The sequence below is a fragment of the Aythya marila genome (genome assembly GCF_965140915.1).
Source record: "Aythya marila genome assembly, chromosome: 1".
Taxonomy (NCBI): domain Eukaryota; kingdom Metazoa; phylum Chordata; class Aves; order Anseriformes; family Anatidae; genus Aythya; species Aythya marila.
Window position 1 is genome coordinate 85,939,555 of NC_139042.1, and position 16,252 is coordinate 85,955,806.

At 36.5% G+C, this 16,252-nt stretch overlaps 1 protein-coding gene across 4 annotated transcripts in view; it reads left to right on the forward strand.

Moving 5' to 3' along the window:
* Nucleotides 1-11,986, forward strand: part of GK (glycerol kinase) — a 35,033-nt gene extending 23,047 nt beyond the window's left edge. For 2 of the 4 annotated variants that reach the window (XM_082765714.1, XM_082765715.1), the window contains 5 exons: nt 2,322-2,442; nt 3,742-3,885; nt 4,731-4,811; nt 6,315-6,401; nt 9,533-11,986. In XM_082765714.1, the coding sequence (XP_082621840.1) occupies nt 2,322-2,442; nt 3,742-3,885; nt 4,731-4,811; nt 6,315-6,401; nt 9,533-9,546 (447 nt within the window). In that variant the 3' untranslated portion in view covers nt 9,547-11,986. The other 2 variants (XM_082765717.1, XM_082765716.1) reach the window with 2 other exon arrangements.
* Nucleotides 11,987-16,252: the final 4,266 nt, after the last annotated feature.

A 16,252-nucleotide genomic window follows, 5' to 3' on the forward strand; every position in this document is an offset into this window, starting at 1 on the left:
TTAAAATCTTTATATTACTATCTGCTACGTTTCATGCTCCTTGTGTTCTGTACAAACACAGGACAAAATGAAATTCATACCCCCAAAGGGTAACAGTGAAACTTTAATATGTTTGCATGTTTTAAATTAATGTTATTTAAACTTCTGTGTTTTAACTAATACCCACCTGAAACTGTGTGAGATGAGGAAAGTAGCTTGCTGTTTCTGTAGCAACAATGAGTAAAGCAAGAAGTACTCCTGTGGAAAAAAGACAGCTAGAAACTTCACCAAGGCATCTCCTTTTGAAGCCTCTGAGTCCTCTGAAAGTCATGGAAGGAGCTTGGAAATAGCAAGCTCTTAATTCTGATACTAGAAGTCAGGGTAAAGTTATAGTGAACTGAAGTGATAGCCTGGTTTGTTTTCTTGCTCCTCTCTTTCTTTGTCTGTCCTCCGATCTATTCCATCTCACATGACAGCTCAATGATCTTTCTAGCAAAAAATTATCCCTGTTTTGCTGGGCTATTTTTCTGCTGGATTAATGACCTCAGCTGCCTTGCAGAGGATTGTAGCAAACATAACAAGAAATGGCATGTGTCTGGGAGGAGCAGGATGAGGAATAAAGCTTTCAAAACTGAAGATGAAACTGTTTGAATTTATCTAACTCTTCCTTATTTCCTTATTCTTTACTCAATGTACTTAAATCACAGTGGTAGGAGTGTCTCATTAGGTATTCTGACATACTTAAATTAGTAGATTAAGTCCTACAGAAGTGCATAAAATGTACAGTTTTCAAAGATACATTGTTATTTTTGTCTTCTCAAAAGCAAAGTTAGTTTGGTTTAATTCTGTTTGAAACGTAAATCTTATATATCCTTTGGGAAAAGACTCAAAATTCCTATTCATTGTTTGTTTGTTTGTTTGTTTGTTTAATATTTTTTGTGCCATCCAGTTCTTCTGTTTCTGATCATTTTTTCTCTCAAAAGTTCCTTCCTTGTGCAGACAGATGACCCTTGTTATATTTTTTTTCTTTCAGAAAATATTGTAGAAAAATAAGTAATTTTTGAGTTTGAAGAGCTGCACACTGCTGTCATTAGACAAAACTTACCTGGACACCTTGCCCATAATCTAACTACGCTACAATAGAGATAGAAACAGCATGATCGTAATTTGTTTTGTTTCTTCACCACCTCCTCGTTTCTAGCTTTCTTTTTGCTTTTTAGTCAAAGTGTGTAGTATACACTTAAACTTTTAGTCTAAGTGCATAATATGATTCAACATGCTCTTGCAAAATAATAAACAAAATCAGAGTTTCAGCAGTATATGTAAAGCTAAGATGAAGAGGCACTGCTGAAGTTCTGAATAGTTAAAAAAAAAAAAAAAAAAAAAGGCAGGTGAAATTCAGTATAGATTAATATAAAAGATGAAGAAAATAAGCTGTAGGGAGCTTAGTACTAGCTTAGTACTGTCAGTAAACTTTCATGCTCTGCTATATATCCTGTATTCCTGGTTATTTCTAATGTATTTTTTTTTTATTTCAGTGCAGACCCATGTACAGATTCTGCCACAATGAAAGTTGGCCTTTTACTTTCTAATTTTCATCTTGTGGCAATGCTTTTAGTTCCTTGTTGACTTACTGTCTGAGAATACATAAAATCTGCTGGATAACCCATCTCTATATAGTTTTCTGTACTTTACCAACCTACCTGTTTGTTCATTTATAGAAACATGTTGAATTCCAAGTAAGGATTGTATAACTGCGTACTTTGTGAAATGCAGAATAGCATACAATGCACTGTAGTTTCTTTTTTGTGGTTTGTGTATTTTGCTGTCATTTAAAGCTGAGAAAAGCACACTTACAGTTATTCAAATAAGTTGAAAAATGACAGAGAAAAATCATTCTGCACTAGTTAATTCCTATCATCAAGCATTATATACTGACATTAAAAATGTAAATGAGACGTTTAATTGACTGTTTTTACAAAACCTTAGAAAAAAACAATATTCTCCATGTACTAGACGATTGTAGGATAACGCTGTGTGCTTCCTTTGTTAGCTTTAATGAAGTTTGTAGTGGTCATCAGTTGTTTTTTTTTCCTCAAAGTTCTTAGACCATATATGCAACGGATAGGTATAGAGAAAATTCTCCTACACTAGAATTTCTGTGATGAATTGAATGCACTTGCTGTATATTAAGCAAAACTGTGTTGTCACTACCTCTGTTTTGGCCTCTTGATGTACAGGGAAGGAGACCTACCTGCTTAACACTCTTCAGCAAACACTGACTTATCAATATTTTGCATTTGGAGATTTTTCTGCAGTTAATTTGTAATATCGCTCTTCAGATTTTAGATGCAATGAACAAGGACTGTGGGATACCACTAAGTCAGTTGCAAGTAGATGGAGGAATGACCAATAACAAAGTTCTCATGCAACTCCAATCAGACATTCTCTGTATTCCAGTAGGTAAGATAAAAAAACTATGACTTCTTTTTTCTTTTTAAAGCTGAATATGCTGTTCATTTGTAATGGCTAATGAGGGCTGTTTGGATGGCTGTTATTGTTGTTACTGCTAGGCTTTTCTTAGTGCTGAGAATGTTGTGTTTTGTTTGTTTGTTTGCTTTTTTTTTTTTTTTTTTTTTTTGGGGTGGGGGGAGAATGTATTTTGGTTTGGTTTTGTTTCCAGAAAAAAAATGCTTAGGTCTAGCATCAAGTTTTAAGGTTTATTTTCCTAGAGCATCTCTGACTCATTTCTCGTGTTGAAATATTATAGCACTGTGATGGTATTAAACTTTAAAGTTGTCAGATCAATATCTAACTGTCTAACAGTTTTAAAATCAATGAAATTTACATTGTCCTGCAACATGTCAGCCCTGAAAATCTTGCTCAGAGATAAATCAGAACTTTGCACCTTCACTGCTCTTCTACATAAACTTGAGCCACTTCAGCGATAGCAAGCCAGTGGAAAGTTTTAAACTCCAGAGTTACTATAGTTTGCCTTTAATAAGACATAATGCACAAGGCTTATACTGTCAGTGCTTTGTCATAGCTAGCACTTGAAAGGATGTGATCAATAAAACCTGCTTTTAAGGGATTCTCCTTTTGAAGTACAGAAGCAGGCAGTTGTAGAGTTAATAGCACAGATTTACATCTTGGGGGTGGTTTGGTCTTTTATAGCACCTGTGGAAGGCAAACCAGCTAGTAAGTACAGGTGTGTAACCTCTTTTAAGATGCCTTTTCTAAATATAGATGCTTTTAATAACAAAATGTCTGGAGCAGGAGAACAACATGGGTTACTTAAACAGTAATCACTGCTTTGGGGAGGGAGAGGACAACAAAATGTCACCTTATTAACAGAAGTACTCCGAGGAAACTGGTGGTGGTCAGTAGCCTTGTGCATGATGTGAAAATGGGCAATTTCGTGATTCATAGAACCATAGAATGGCTTGGGTTGGAAGGGACCTTGAAGATCATCTACATGTAGTTTCAACCCTCCTGCCATGGACAGGGTTGCCACCCACTATTCAATAGTGAGGGAATAAGTGATCTGAAGTATTCTGAAGACTTGGAAGACTCATAGTTGAAGTTAACTTCATAATCATGTGAATGGAAATAAAATGAGATTTGTAGGTGGTAAACTTCAGGGAAGCTCATGTAACAGTTATAGGAAAATGTGTTATTTTAGACATATATGTCTGGAGTTCTGATATCATCAAGTTGACTTTCAGTAAAAAGCATCATGGCCTTCTCTCTGATTTACTTCAGTAAAGCCATCAATGCCTGAAACAACCGCTCTAGGAGCTGCTATGGCAGCAGGAGCTGCAGAAGGAGTTGGAATTTGGAGTCTGAATCCTGGAGATTTGACAGCAGTGACATGTGAACGATTTGAACCACAGATCAACCCGGAGGGTAAACCCCATTAAGGTTCTCCAGGAACCCGTGAACTGTTTTATTTTATGTTCAGAAGATCAATTTTATTCTTTGTTGCAGTCTGACATACCAGTATAAAAACAGCTGTATGTAAATATCCTCAAAATGATAAAAATCAGCTTTGTAGTGTTAGGTTTAGGAAAAAGTGTATTTCACTTGCTGTTCTGTTCATTTATTGACTAGTAGGATTGGAAGAAGTTTAAAACAACATAGCTCCGTAAGGTAATGTGTCAACTGTTTACTTAATGTGATGGGTTTTTTATGTTGTTCTTGTGTTTTTGTTTTTGTTTTTACTGAGAAAGATGTCTTCTAAAGTTCTTGTGCATTTTTGCGTTTTCACAGACATAGGAAGGACAGGCAGAGTATTTTTGGTAGACTCCTAATTTGGCCTTAAAAAGTCTACACTGATCATTCTTTTAGTTAACTTTTTCGTCATTCTTAAATGCTTCTAGAAACAAAAAGCATGTACTTGACATAATTAATCCATGTGCAAGACATTTTTGTCTTTTCAATTATTTCTTCTTGTTTTTATAAAGAACTTCGTCTTACCATTTTGATTATAATTACTGCTATGATCCCTTCTTCAAGACTTATTTTCAACACTGAAGGGCTTATGCATGAATAACAATTGCTTCATTTTGTCCTATTTGTATATGTTCTGATTGGAGAACACACAGAGTCTTTTTAAAGTTTATTTCTTGTTACTGTGCATAGTTTTGTTATTTTAGTTGTTTTGAGGGTTTTTCTTTTAACTAATTCAAAACATTTTTAAATACTTGCATTCATAGGCACTGACAGACTTTTCGCTGATTTCTCTATTTCAGAAAGTGAATATCGCTATGCCAGGTGGAAGAAAGCTGTGATGAAATCTATGGGCTGGGAGACATCTGAAGCTCCTTCAAACGGTAAACCAGACATTAACACAGGTCAAATATTAATTAGCTAACTAGACTAGTTAATTAATCTTGAGTTTGGTGACCTTTTCTGTTCATTCTATCTGTTGACGATTCCAATGATTTGAAAATGATTACTTAAAAACACTGTGGAAGCAAAGCAGGATATAGGCTGGTCTTCCTCTTGAAAGGAAGACACAAGCAATATCTTGTAGGTCTCTAAAAGCATAAGACATTAAATCAAGACTAACTGCAGGTTCCACAGAATGTTGATAGTTAACAAAGAAAAAAAAATCTTTCCTATTAAAGAGATACAGCTTAATTCTAAGGTGGTGCAGGAATTTTATAAACTTTCTTATACTCATGTTGAAAAAGAGGAAAGTTTCATCCAGTGATTTTTCTTGCTGTATCTTGGCTTTATTGTTTGCTGTATAGGAAGGAGGGATTGCTAACCACATCAAAACCTGCTTGACTCGGAAGGACTAAGAGCTAGAAGTTATAAAGGGAAGCACTGCATACACCTATTGTACACACACATAGAACATACATACACTTTGAGGGACTAAAAAAGATATTTCTTTTGAAGTAGAGGACTTTTCCATTTATCAGGCTTGAATAGTCTGCAGTCTTCTATGTTCTATAATTTGAGTTTATATTTCAGCACTATTTCAGGATAAGTTTCTAGGCCTGAATCAGCCTACAGGACACAAGTTCTTCTTTGTTTCACTTTTCTTGAAAAAACTACTGAAAAGATTAAGAATCTTCAGAATCTACCCCCAGAACCCACAGCTGCAGCCCTCAAGCTGCATAAAGTTTCTTACTTTACTGATGAGAGATAAAAACTAAATTTTTTCTTTTACCATCCTGTATGTAGATGTAAGTACTTTATTTAACAGCGTGGTTATGCAAACAATTCTCTCAAGGATGCTTGGAAGGGAAATAGGTAATTTATCATGAATAACAAGATTTACTTCAGTATTATGATTTAGTTGCCTTATATCTAAATGCTGTTATGTGTCCCTAAATCCCAAGTGCTTGATGTGTGTATTATTTTTTATTCTTTATTTCCTTTTTAAGCTTAGAATATCTGCCTTGCAGAAAATAAAACTACGTCTTGTTCTTCAGCTAATGTGAAAAATTATGTTTACAAAAACTTGACCTCACTGATTATCCACTTTAACACTAGGGGAAGAATGCTAATTTTCTTAGTTCTAGCTTTGATACTGTCCTATGCCTGCTAGGAGCATTTAAGATTGGAGAATAATAGAAACGGTATCCACCTAGGTAGTTCTAACAGTAGAATTTGAATGTGAACTCTTATTGAGAGCTTGTTTTGAATTATTTTGGGGGAGGTTGCATGAACTTTTTCTATTTTTTTCTGCAAATTGTTTTATTTTTTCTTGCAATTGTTACTTTTTGCTGTTCATATGATTTTTAACATATGTATTGCAATTTATATATATATTTCTCTTTTGATTTGCTTGACTGGAAACATCTTCCCCTCGATGACATCAGGTGACACTAGTATCTTCTGTAGTCTGCCCTTGGGTTTTTTTATTATGAGTAGCATGGTAATGTTAATCGGAGCAAAGTACGTCTCAGGTTAGTTATTATTTGAACTAGATCACTTTAAAAGCTGTCTACACTAGTTTAAGTGTTGTGTTGTTTTTTTTTTTGTATTCCACCATTTATTTTGAGCAAAAAAATGACTGATGCTTTTTGTTGTTCATGCACACAAGTGTTTAAGGGTGTTTAGTCACATAGTACCTAAGGGAACAAAGAATGCTGTCTTGAATTCATTTTTATGCACCATGAAATTCATGATTGTTAGATGCATGTGAAACCTTGGGCTATCCTCTCTCTTTATCTAGCTAAGCTGACTGTACACAGTTTATAAAAGTTTGGGTAGTTTGGAGCAGCCTAGCAGAGTTTTGCATTGCCTGCGTTACAGTGCACATTGCAATTAGAATATGATTCCATCCTTTGTCTTTTATTTCTTCTCATAACATTTTAAATTATTTAGAGGATCTGGTCTAAATAAAGGGAAGACTTCTCTTCCCTGAAAGGCTTTGTGTATCTCCTCCACCTTTTCTCTGGCACCCTTGGAGTTACTGTATGGTTAGGAATCTTCATCTGCTTAATCTACGGAATGTTCTTTTAGTATTTTTCTCTTAATTCATTTTGTATAAAAAGAAGAGACACCAATAAACCTACCCACAAAAACTGGGGAAAGGGACTGTGTGCATATGCAATGAAGATGCATCTTCAACCTATTCATATATGTTTAATTTTAAAAGAAAGTTATTAATATAGATGGATGATGGTGTTAGTTACTTATGCCAGCAGTAAGACATTGTAGTAAGATTACTTGAATGGTAAGAAGTTTCTGTGGAGATGTCATTTGTTCTTTGCCATTGTGTTTCAAAATTTATTTCCAAGGAAAATACTTTACAGCATAGCCATATTTTCTTCTTAGTAAGGTTTTTTTTGGAGTTACTGTTTAGTTAGTTGTTTTGTGTTTTTTTTTTTTGAGGGGTGGGGTATTAATTAAACAGATAGCTGAGAACTCGAGCATGCTCCTCGGATAATGTTTGTTTCTACTTATACAGTGTGAATTAACTGTTCAGTGGTAATTTTCCTTGCATGGAAGAGACTGTCTGAGCTTATAGAAGAACTAAAATCAAACTAAACAAATGCTGATTAAAAATCACACTGAACAAATGGTTTGACATTGATGTACTAACTCTGAAATACATCTGTAATTGAGAACAATTTTGGTTATTAAATATAACATAAAACCAGCTGCGAATAAGTGGGTAAATTTTTAACAAGCTGAACTAAACAACTTGAATATTAATTCCAGGTCAGATTCTCAAGCACATGGGGGATGCCTAAAATAATAGGAAGATCAATATCAAGAGGGCAGATAAGCTACTTAAATTCCAGGCTTAATGCTTTGTAAAAACAACTAATCAGTAACCTGCATATGTATCTAAACTTACACTATGGGAATTCATAAAAACAGATCTTGTTCTCCCTTCCCTAAGCTTGCCAGTGTCTTTCTGCCCCACAAGTGGAAATCATCTTAGCTCACTCTTGCCTTTAGAACCCATTTTAGCCCTTGTTTTCAACCAGTAACAATTGAGGATTTTTGTTATATTCTTTACGTGGTAAGCTTGGGGAAGAAAGTTGCAAGAAATTTGTAACTTTCCTGGGTTTTGCTTTGTTTTGTTTTGCTTTTTTTAATGATGGTGTCTAAACAAGAGTAGAATTAGTGATGATATGTACTGGTTGTAGTTTTGCTCATCTGTGTGTTAGGGTAGAACATGATACGATATACTGAATCTGTGTTGCTGATTGGAGCAGGGCTGCGTCATCACCACCACCACCCACCCACTTAGACATTTTTTCTGGTAAATGTCCTTTTGTTTTTAAAAGCCAGAGCTAGCTGACCAGGCTTTCCTTCAAACTTTGGTACTGTAACTCCATTAATTAATTTGTTCCATTTTATCTCTTAACAAAACAATGGAACTCCAATGCAGTCATCAGTATAGTAAGTTTGAGGATTGAATCTACAGAGGATTGAATTCATCCTTCATGTGCTGAAACAGCAGTAAGTCTTGCATGGCAGCAGCGCTGTTGTTGAACATGTCTCTGTAGGTCTGGGCCATGCTTTTGCAGCTGCTGAAATGTGAAGCAAAAATCTGCTGTGGCAGAACAGAGAATACTAACATAGCAAAAACCCATTTAGGGATCTGCTAAACTAACTGCATTTTCACGCAGCACCTGATGACAGAATTTGAAGAACAATACTGTAGTTCATAATTTCATCAAAATCAGGTCATTTACTTGCCCTTTCTTTTATGATTTTCTTTCTTCTTCCCCAGTGGAGAAAGAGTTAATATTTTGTTTTATTTCATTATTAAAGCAAATCGTATGTAGCAACTGGGGTCCTTATGTTAAGATTCTGATAAGTCTTTCACACTACTTTTGTATCTGGATACCTGAGAGATTTCAACATACCTGAGAGATTTCAACACTTTTTGGGGGAGGTGAGGGTTAAATTAAAGTGACATATTTTATTAGACTCGAATTTAAGAAACACCTTTGCATGCTTAAGTTGACACCTCTCTAATGAGGTATAAAACCAGAGGTCTGGCTATAAATGGGATATTATTCTGCATCTGGGATATAAAGTTCTTTGACCTTATTCTCACAAAGTAAGGTATTGGTGCTGATAATAGTACCGAGCTTCCTGCTTAAGTACCCTTTTGTTGTTGTTGTTTTTAAAAAATCTGTTTTTCTTTTAAATTCCTTGTGTTGTAACAGTTACTGCTGAATTGCATACTAATTTACATATAAGAATCACAATGCAGTTGTACAAATCAGTTGCAATATTTCCAAAATTTCTGAAAGCTGAGCTCATATTCGTGGAAAAAAAAAAAAAAAGCTCAGTGTACCTTACTTCAGTTCTTCTCCTTGTTAAAAGTTTACCCATCTTATTTAGTGTGGTTTCTTCTCTTCTGCTGTATACACATCCCACACACATAAGTGCTAGCTTTTATTTGCATTTGTGTCACAAGATACATCTAATTTATAATTACATTAACTGAAAACAAAAGATGGTTATTCTGAATTCTTCCTATCACTTAGCTGTGTTATACTGTGTTAAAATGGTTTAAAGTAAATTCTAATTTACTATGTTACTAATGCACATTCTTTCTCGTTTTAAGGTAACGATAAATGAGACTACATAATGGACTCTCTGGACACGGCTGACTTTTGTTTGTTTGTTTCATTTTATTTTATTGTTTGAAAAGATTCCACCACCAGTGTGATGATACTACCTGTGTGACTAAATTCATTCATGAATACATCTGCTGTCAGTCCCTGAGCTACCTCCCTGTGGTACATTGAAATTTAAGTATTCAGACCTTCACTATTCTCCTCCCTTCCCCATCAACTCCAACAGCACTGGAGGCCTTTGCATGGACTATATCCCATCATCCTTTAAAATTTCACAAGCCATGGCTTTGTTTGAGAAAGTTGGCATAAAAAACCCTGCAACTTCTGAGGTGACTTCAGATGTTTAGTTAAACTTTTCAGGGGTTGGTACTTTATACAACAAACTGCAAAAAGTTAATGATGCACTATGGGACTTTGTAAATGTCTTACAATTCTTCCAGCTGCTGTGAATTACCAATCATGCATATGTGGTTGCCAAAGATGTTTTATTTTAGTCACCTCTGGTCTGAAACACCTTCAGTGGTACTAACCTTTTAATCTCTAGCTCAAAATACGTTATTAGTAGGAAACATTGCCACTGGTTTGGCAATGAAAACGTTGCTGACATGGTAAACAGAGCACTATTGAAATGATCAATCAAAGACTTAAAAAGTTTGTTTTGGCTTCTGGCATATGTAGTCAGTTTGCCTATTTTAAGTATTTAAGACACTCAGTCCTGTAACTGTACATTAAAGAGGTAGGAGTAAATGGCCGTTTTGGTTTAGGCCATGTTTCATGTTCTTGCCCTTTTGTGTTTGTTTTGAAAGACAAATTTAATACAGCATGCTATTCACAGGACAATTTCTTTGTCCTCAGTAACTGAAAACTCTTTAAAATTACTCTGTACGGTATACTTTTTCTTGACCAATACTGCATATATTCTGTCGTCCTGCTTAGGGGTATTTTTAGTGATTGTTTGTTAAAATCTGAAAGTTGAAGCTAACAGTTTTCCTTAAAGAGGGTCCACTCCAAATTAAATATCAGTGCTTTAGTTCTTGCTGTCAGTTAGTATACCTCAGGGACCAAAATCTCCCTTTCAGTTTCTGTGTCCATAGTTTTAACAGCAAGTTGTCACAAAATATGCTGGGACAACCCAAAACCCTGGCTTGGAATTGTAAGCACTTGACACCTGAAACTGGCCATTTGGAGTTCACAGGCAACAAGAATGAAAACGGAGTTGCGTCCACTTTGAAACGTTAGCTCTTCCACAGGTAAAGGAGTGAGGCAATAATCTTACCTTCAGCTTTCGTGTTTGTACCAACAGCATGACAAATGCCAGCCTTATTGGGTAGGTCAGAGAAAACATATTCTTGTATCATGTCACTGGATCAGTATAGAATGATAGCAAGGTTAAATGTGGGAACAACATGAAGAAATTCAAAACAAAATACAAAGAGGTGTTTAAATGCACTAGGAGTTAAAGGGAGTGGTTTTTGTGTGTTCTTAAAAAAATGTCTGAAAAATATTCTTTAAAAGTTTTTCTTTGTTTAACTAGAGGCTTAGTTTTAAAAAAAATGTTAAATGTGTGTTTGTCTGAAGCAGTGGTTTGCACAGAAGTTCAGGTCTGTATGATATATTTAATATCAAATGCATATTAATTGCCTTTTTATTATCAAGTGCAATGACCTTTGAAAATGTGACTTTTAATTAAGTTAGAGAAGGAACATTTTTCCTCCTGTGGTTGCATGTGTACATTTAACAGAAGGGATTTTTGTGCACAAGTGAAAATAGAACACCAACATTCAAATCCCTCATCTTGTATAAGAACTCAAATGTGAGGTGTAATAATTAAAATTTCTGAGTTTTCCAGTTTGTATTGGAGAAGTGAAGAAAGAGTGAAAAATGAACATGAACCCATAGGAAAATCTTTATACTCCCTACCTTTACTCTGAGCTGTCACTGATTCCATCTTACACCAAGGAACAGCGGCCTTTGGAGCACACGGGGCAAGGGCAGCATACACCTCAAGCACTGGACTTCTGAGCTTGACTTCTTGCCAAAAACACTGAAGTACTGAACCTGGGAGTGGTTACCTTTGCCAGTGATGTATGTGGCAGGGGGAAAGGTAGCACATAATAAGTAGGAGGAGGATTTTTTGCTGCTTTTCTGATATATCTTTTACTGGGAAACACAATTCCTATTACTTTTTCACTGAGTAAATATCATAATTTTATTTTCAATTGCTGTTGCAAATATTTTTTAAGAATTTCACATCACTGTTAACTTTCTACCAACAGTTGAAATATATTGTAAATTGGGATTGGGGGGGCAAACTGTTGAAAGTTAGCTTTTTGTGAAGCTGTGATTTATTTTTTCTATAAATTACCAGATTTATAAATTCTTACTTGAGACATGCATTAACTTGGTATTAAAATGCCATAAATAAATTGATCTAAACTGTCGGTTTATTCTTCCATGTTATCTTTCAGACACATTTTCATTAACGTTTATTACACAAGACAGTAGTATACATTGAGGTATATTAAACAATAGAGCCCTATCTTTAATATAGAGCCCCATTACTGACACATGCTCTAAGTTGCTGAGAGGTACAGATCAAATACATCCAGCAGTGCATTCTGGTGTTCAGTGATCTATTCAGTTTTGAGGTTTTATTAGAAATGTCTTCCATTTTCATGAATGTAGAGGGATGTGAGGAAAATCAGGAAGCTGCAAGTAAGATAGTGAAAAGTAATACAGTCCTAACTCAGGTGTGAGACAGGTTTCAAACAACAGTGGTGGTGCCACTGGGCCAGCTGGTGTTTAGTCTTACACCATTCCTTGGTAATTGACAGAGATTAAAAGGTCATTATGAGTTGGGGTAGGGGCTGTACATGACATAGCGCACCCAGCAGTGTTTTCATTCTAGAAGCACGTGGTATTTCTCTTCTTTGAAGAAAGAAGCATGGGGGTAACACATGTATGTGCAGGGTGCATTTATGGAGTGTGCCTGCCAGACTAGTTTTTGTTGTCACTGTGTAGCTCCCAATTATACTCTACAAATCTGCTGCAGCATAATTACACCAAGGATACGGCCTTCATCCACAGTCGTTAGACAGTCTTTCATTCCAGGTGTCAAAATCAGGTGTGTGAGTCATATATTTAAATTATTTCTGATTGTTTTCTATCAGCACAGAAGCTTTGGGTAACATGTTATTACTTGTTTATTGGACGACATCTGCTTGTAAGGTTCCAGACTTCCTTTCACGTGGCAAAATTAGGGCCTTGCCATTAGCTGCACTCCACAGGAGCATACTGAAATTTCATGAACATTAAGAGATGAGAACTTTCTTGGAGTAATTAGTACCAATACTTTACATGTAGATTTTTTTTTTCAACAAAAGCTTATGCAATGTTTAGTCTGTTACTGGAACTATCTAAAATATAGTATATTCTTAACATACACATCAGCATCCAAGCCATAATCTTACCATCTAAAGAAGCCTGCGTCTATAGCTATTGGAATGCTTTCCCATTAAGAGGTGTGACAGAAACCCATTATGACAGAAACCCATTTTTTGGTTGTTGGTGTTTGTTGCCATTACTTCTATTTCTGGAAGTAATACACATCAGTAATACCTGGAAATAAGGGCAGGAACATGGAAAGTCACCCTTCAAAGCTCAGAAATGACATGGGAATGCTGCTGGGATGGGTTTTCCTTGACAGAAGTTAACAGGCTGTCGGATCATCTTAAGATCCAACAAGGGGATGCCAAGTCCTGCATCTTGGAAGAAATAATGACAGGCAACAGCACGGGCTGGGGGCCATCCGCCTGGGATGCAGCTTTGCAGAAAGGGCCGTGCTGGACACTGTGGGGAGGTGGGCATCGGACACCAGGTTGGACGTGGATTTTCAACAAAGAAGGCCAACAGCACTATGGGCTGCAGCAGGCAGAGCGTCACCAGAGGCAGAGGGAGACAGATCGGGAGTGCTGAGTCAAGCACTGGGATCCCTGGTGTGAGAGACATGTGGAGACACTGGAGTAAGTCCTGCAAAAGGCCACAGGGGTGATAGAGGGATTGAAGCATGTCTGTCATACAGGCAGAAGCTGAGAGATCTGGGGCTGGTCAGCTTGGAGAGAGCTCAGATATAAATTCTTAATGCAAGGAGTAAAGACAATGGAGCCAGACCCTTCTCGGTGGCGCCAAGTGACATAATCAGTGACAGTGAAAACAAACCAAAATGCAGGAAATTCCATCCAAGCATAAGAAAACACTTCCTGACTGCTGGTGGTCACACACTGGAGCAGGTTGCCCAGAGAGGTGGTGGAGTCTCCATCCTTGGAGATCTTCAAAACCTGACTGACACAGCCCTGAGCAACCTGCTGTTGCTGACCCTGCTCTGAGCAGTGTGTTGGACTGGGCAAGCTCCAGAGCTGCCTTCCAGCCTCAGCTGCTCTGTGGGTCTGTGCTTGGGTTGGTTGCAGTCTGTCCCTGGTGCATGCTGAGGGCATTAAAGGTCAGGGAAAAGGAAATGCTAGTTTATTTAGACAAAAGTGGATCACTTTGTATGAATCAGTATTCACCCTGTGCTGTATTTCAACATTGCTCAAACAGCCCTATTTGTTATCTTATGTACATCTCTGTTTTGGAGGAGTCTGCCCTATTGTGTGGCCTTATTTCCTTACATGTTTTCATTTTGAGAGCTAAGCTTTTAAGCAGTTGCGAGTGTGAGTTTAAGCACAATTACTTTGATTCCTGATTATTTTAGCCTAATACCCAGTTTTGCACAGGCAATTGTACCACCAGGTGCTTCAAAGCAGTCCAAAAGGCAAGCATGGCATAACCTGCTTCCAAAGATACCACAGATAAAAGAAGTTGCATAAAACTAAATATACGGGTTCCTTGTATTTTTCTAATGGAAAGATGGAAAGGCATCAGTTCAGATGACATTTCTTTTTGTATGTGGATTTTTTTTGTTTGTTTTTATTTTAAATCCATGGGCTGCTGAGCTGGGGGTTCCTTCTCTGGCTATCCATGAAAGCCCAATCACTTTGGTTAGAAGGATTTTCTGCATCATTACTTTTCAGTTCTGTGGGGATGGAGTGCTCTGAGAACTGTACAGCCAGCAGCATGGTGAGTCTGATAGCCTCATAATGCTTCTTGGTTCTTGGGCAGCTAGAAAAGAGCTTTCAGGGAGAACAGCTTTGGTGATCAGTTGTCGCTGTCTAGTGCTTTTCCCTCCCAGCACTAAAGGAGTTGTCTTCTATTTGTTTAGGAAATAGGTTAGTCAGACTGCTCGACAGCACCCACATTTCCTCCACTTCATAAACAGCTTCAGGGTCCTTGAGGATTTCACTTTAGCTACTCTGTGTCTTTACTAATTTTTCTGACTACATCAGTCCTATCCATCTTTCTTGCATATGTTTTCTTGCACATTAAAAGATTATTGAAAATATGACAACAGGATTCAACTTACAGTGTTGAGAGGAAGCTTAACACAAATATTAATTGCCTTTGTTTTAATAAAGAAGGGGAAAAGACAAGAGTAGTGACCTACCTAGAATAAGGAAGAACACTTCCTTCATTGTCAAAAGAAATACAAGATGGTAACTCTAATATTGTTCTGTAAATAATAATCGTGTCTCTGTCAAGCTTCAGGACACATATTACCAAGCCTTTGTAAGACACTCCCTGCAGGAAATAGGTTTATATTCTTATTTCTGTGTTCAAGAAGGTGCAGTCCACTTCACATGCCTCTGTTCTGGGACTCTCTGATAGACAAGCCTTAAAGTACTCACAGATTTGGTTTGGATTTCAGCTCATTGAACAGCTCTTTGAGCAACTTCAGACTCAGAGTTTTCAGGAGCTATCATACCCAGCAACAGATCTCAGATCATGCTATCATTTTGGATTGTTGCCATGCTTTTTGTTTGGCTGCTGATACTAATCAACAAACAAAAGTACGCAGGGCGAGATTTGTCGAACTACTAAGTGTTTGGTAATGTTAATTAAAGGAAATCTTTATATTAAATAAATTAATTCATTGAATTAAATGTATTACAATAGCACTGAAAGATCTCATTTTCTAATCTTGAAATAGATTATCTGTTTTTATTCATGAGTATGTGAAACACTTGAGTCCCAACTGATGAGCGAATGAGGGATGTTGTATATTGGAATAGGCAGGTATGGTTTTATTATTCAGTGTGTGTGACAAGCTCTTACGAAAGGTAGAGGGAACCTACCAGAATTTCAGCAGTTCAGAACCCAGTGTAACAAAACAATGGATTGATTTAACAAGCAATAGGGTGGTTGAAGGTCCTAACAGTACAGTGATGTTGTTTTACAGAATATCCTTGAATATCTGAAACTGTTGGAAGACTCTGTAATAGCTTCATTTAAAAAAAAAAAGTAAAATAAAATCACTTATTCCCACTTGCCTTTCAAAGTAGCACCCACTGAAGCTATCAGCAGTATTTGGCACAGTATCCTCACAATGAAAATGTTGAAATCATAATTTAAATATTTATGCAAAGACATGAGTCACAGCTGTATTACCTTACAATAAAAAGAAAGGTAACATCAGCACAAGAGCAGCTTATTTATGAGCTGCATATCATACTGCCAAACTAGATTGGAGCAAGTGTGTATTACTAAAAACATATGAGGAAAGAGTGTGCTCTTTCATAATAAAGTAAATGTATATATAAAATAAAATGTGGAAA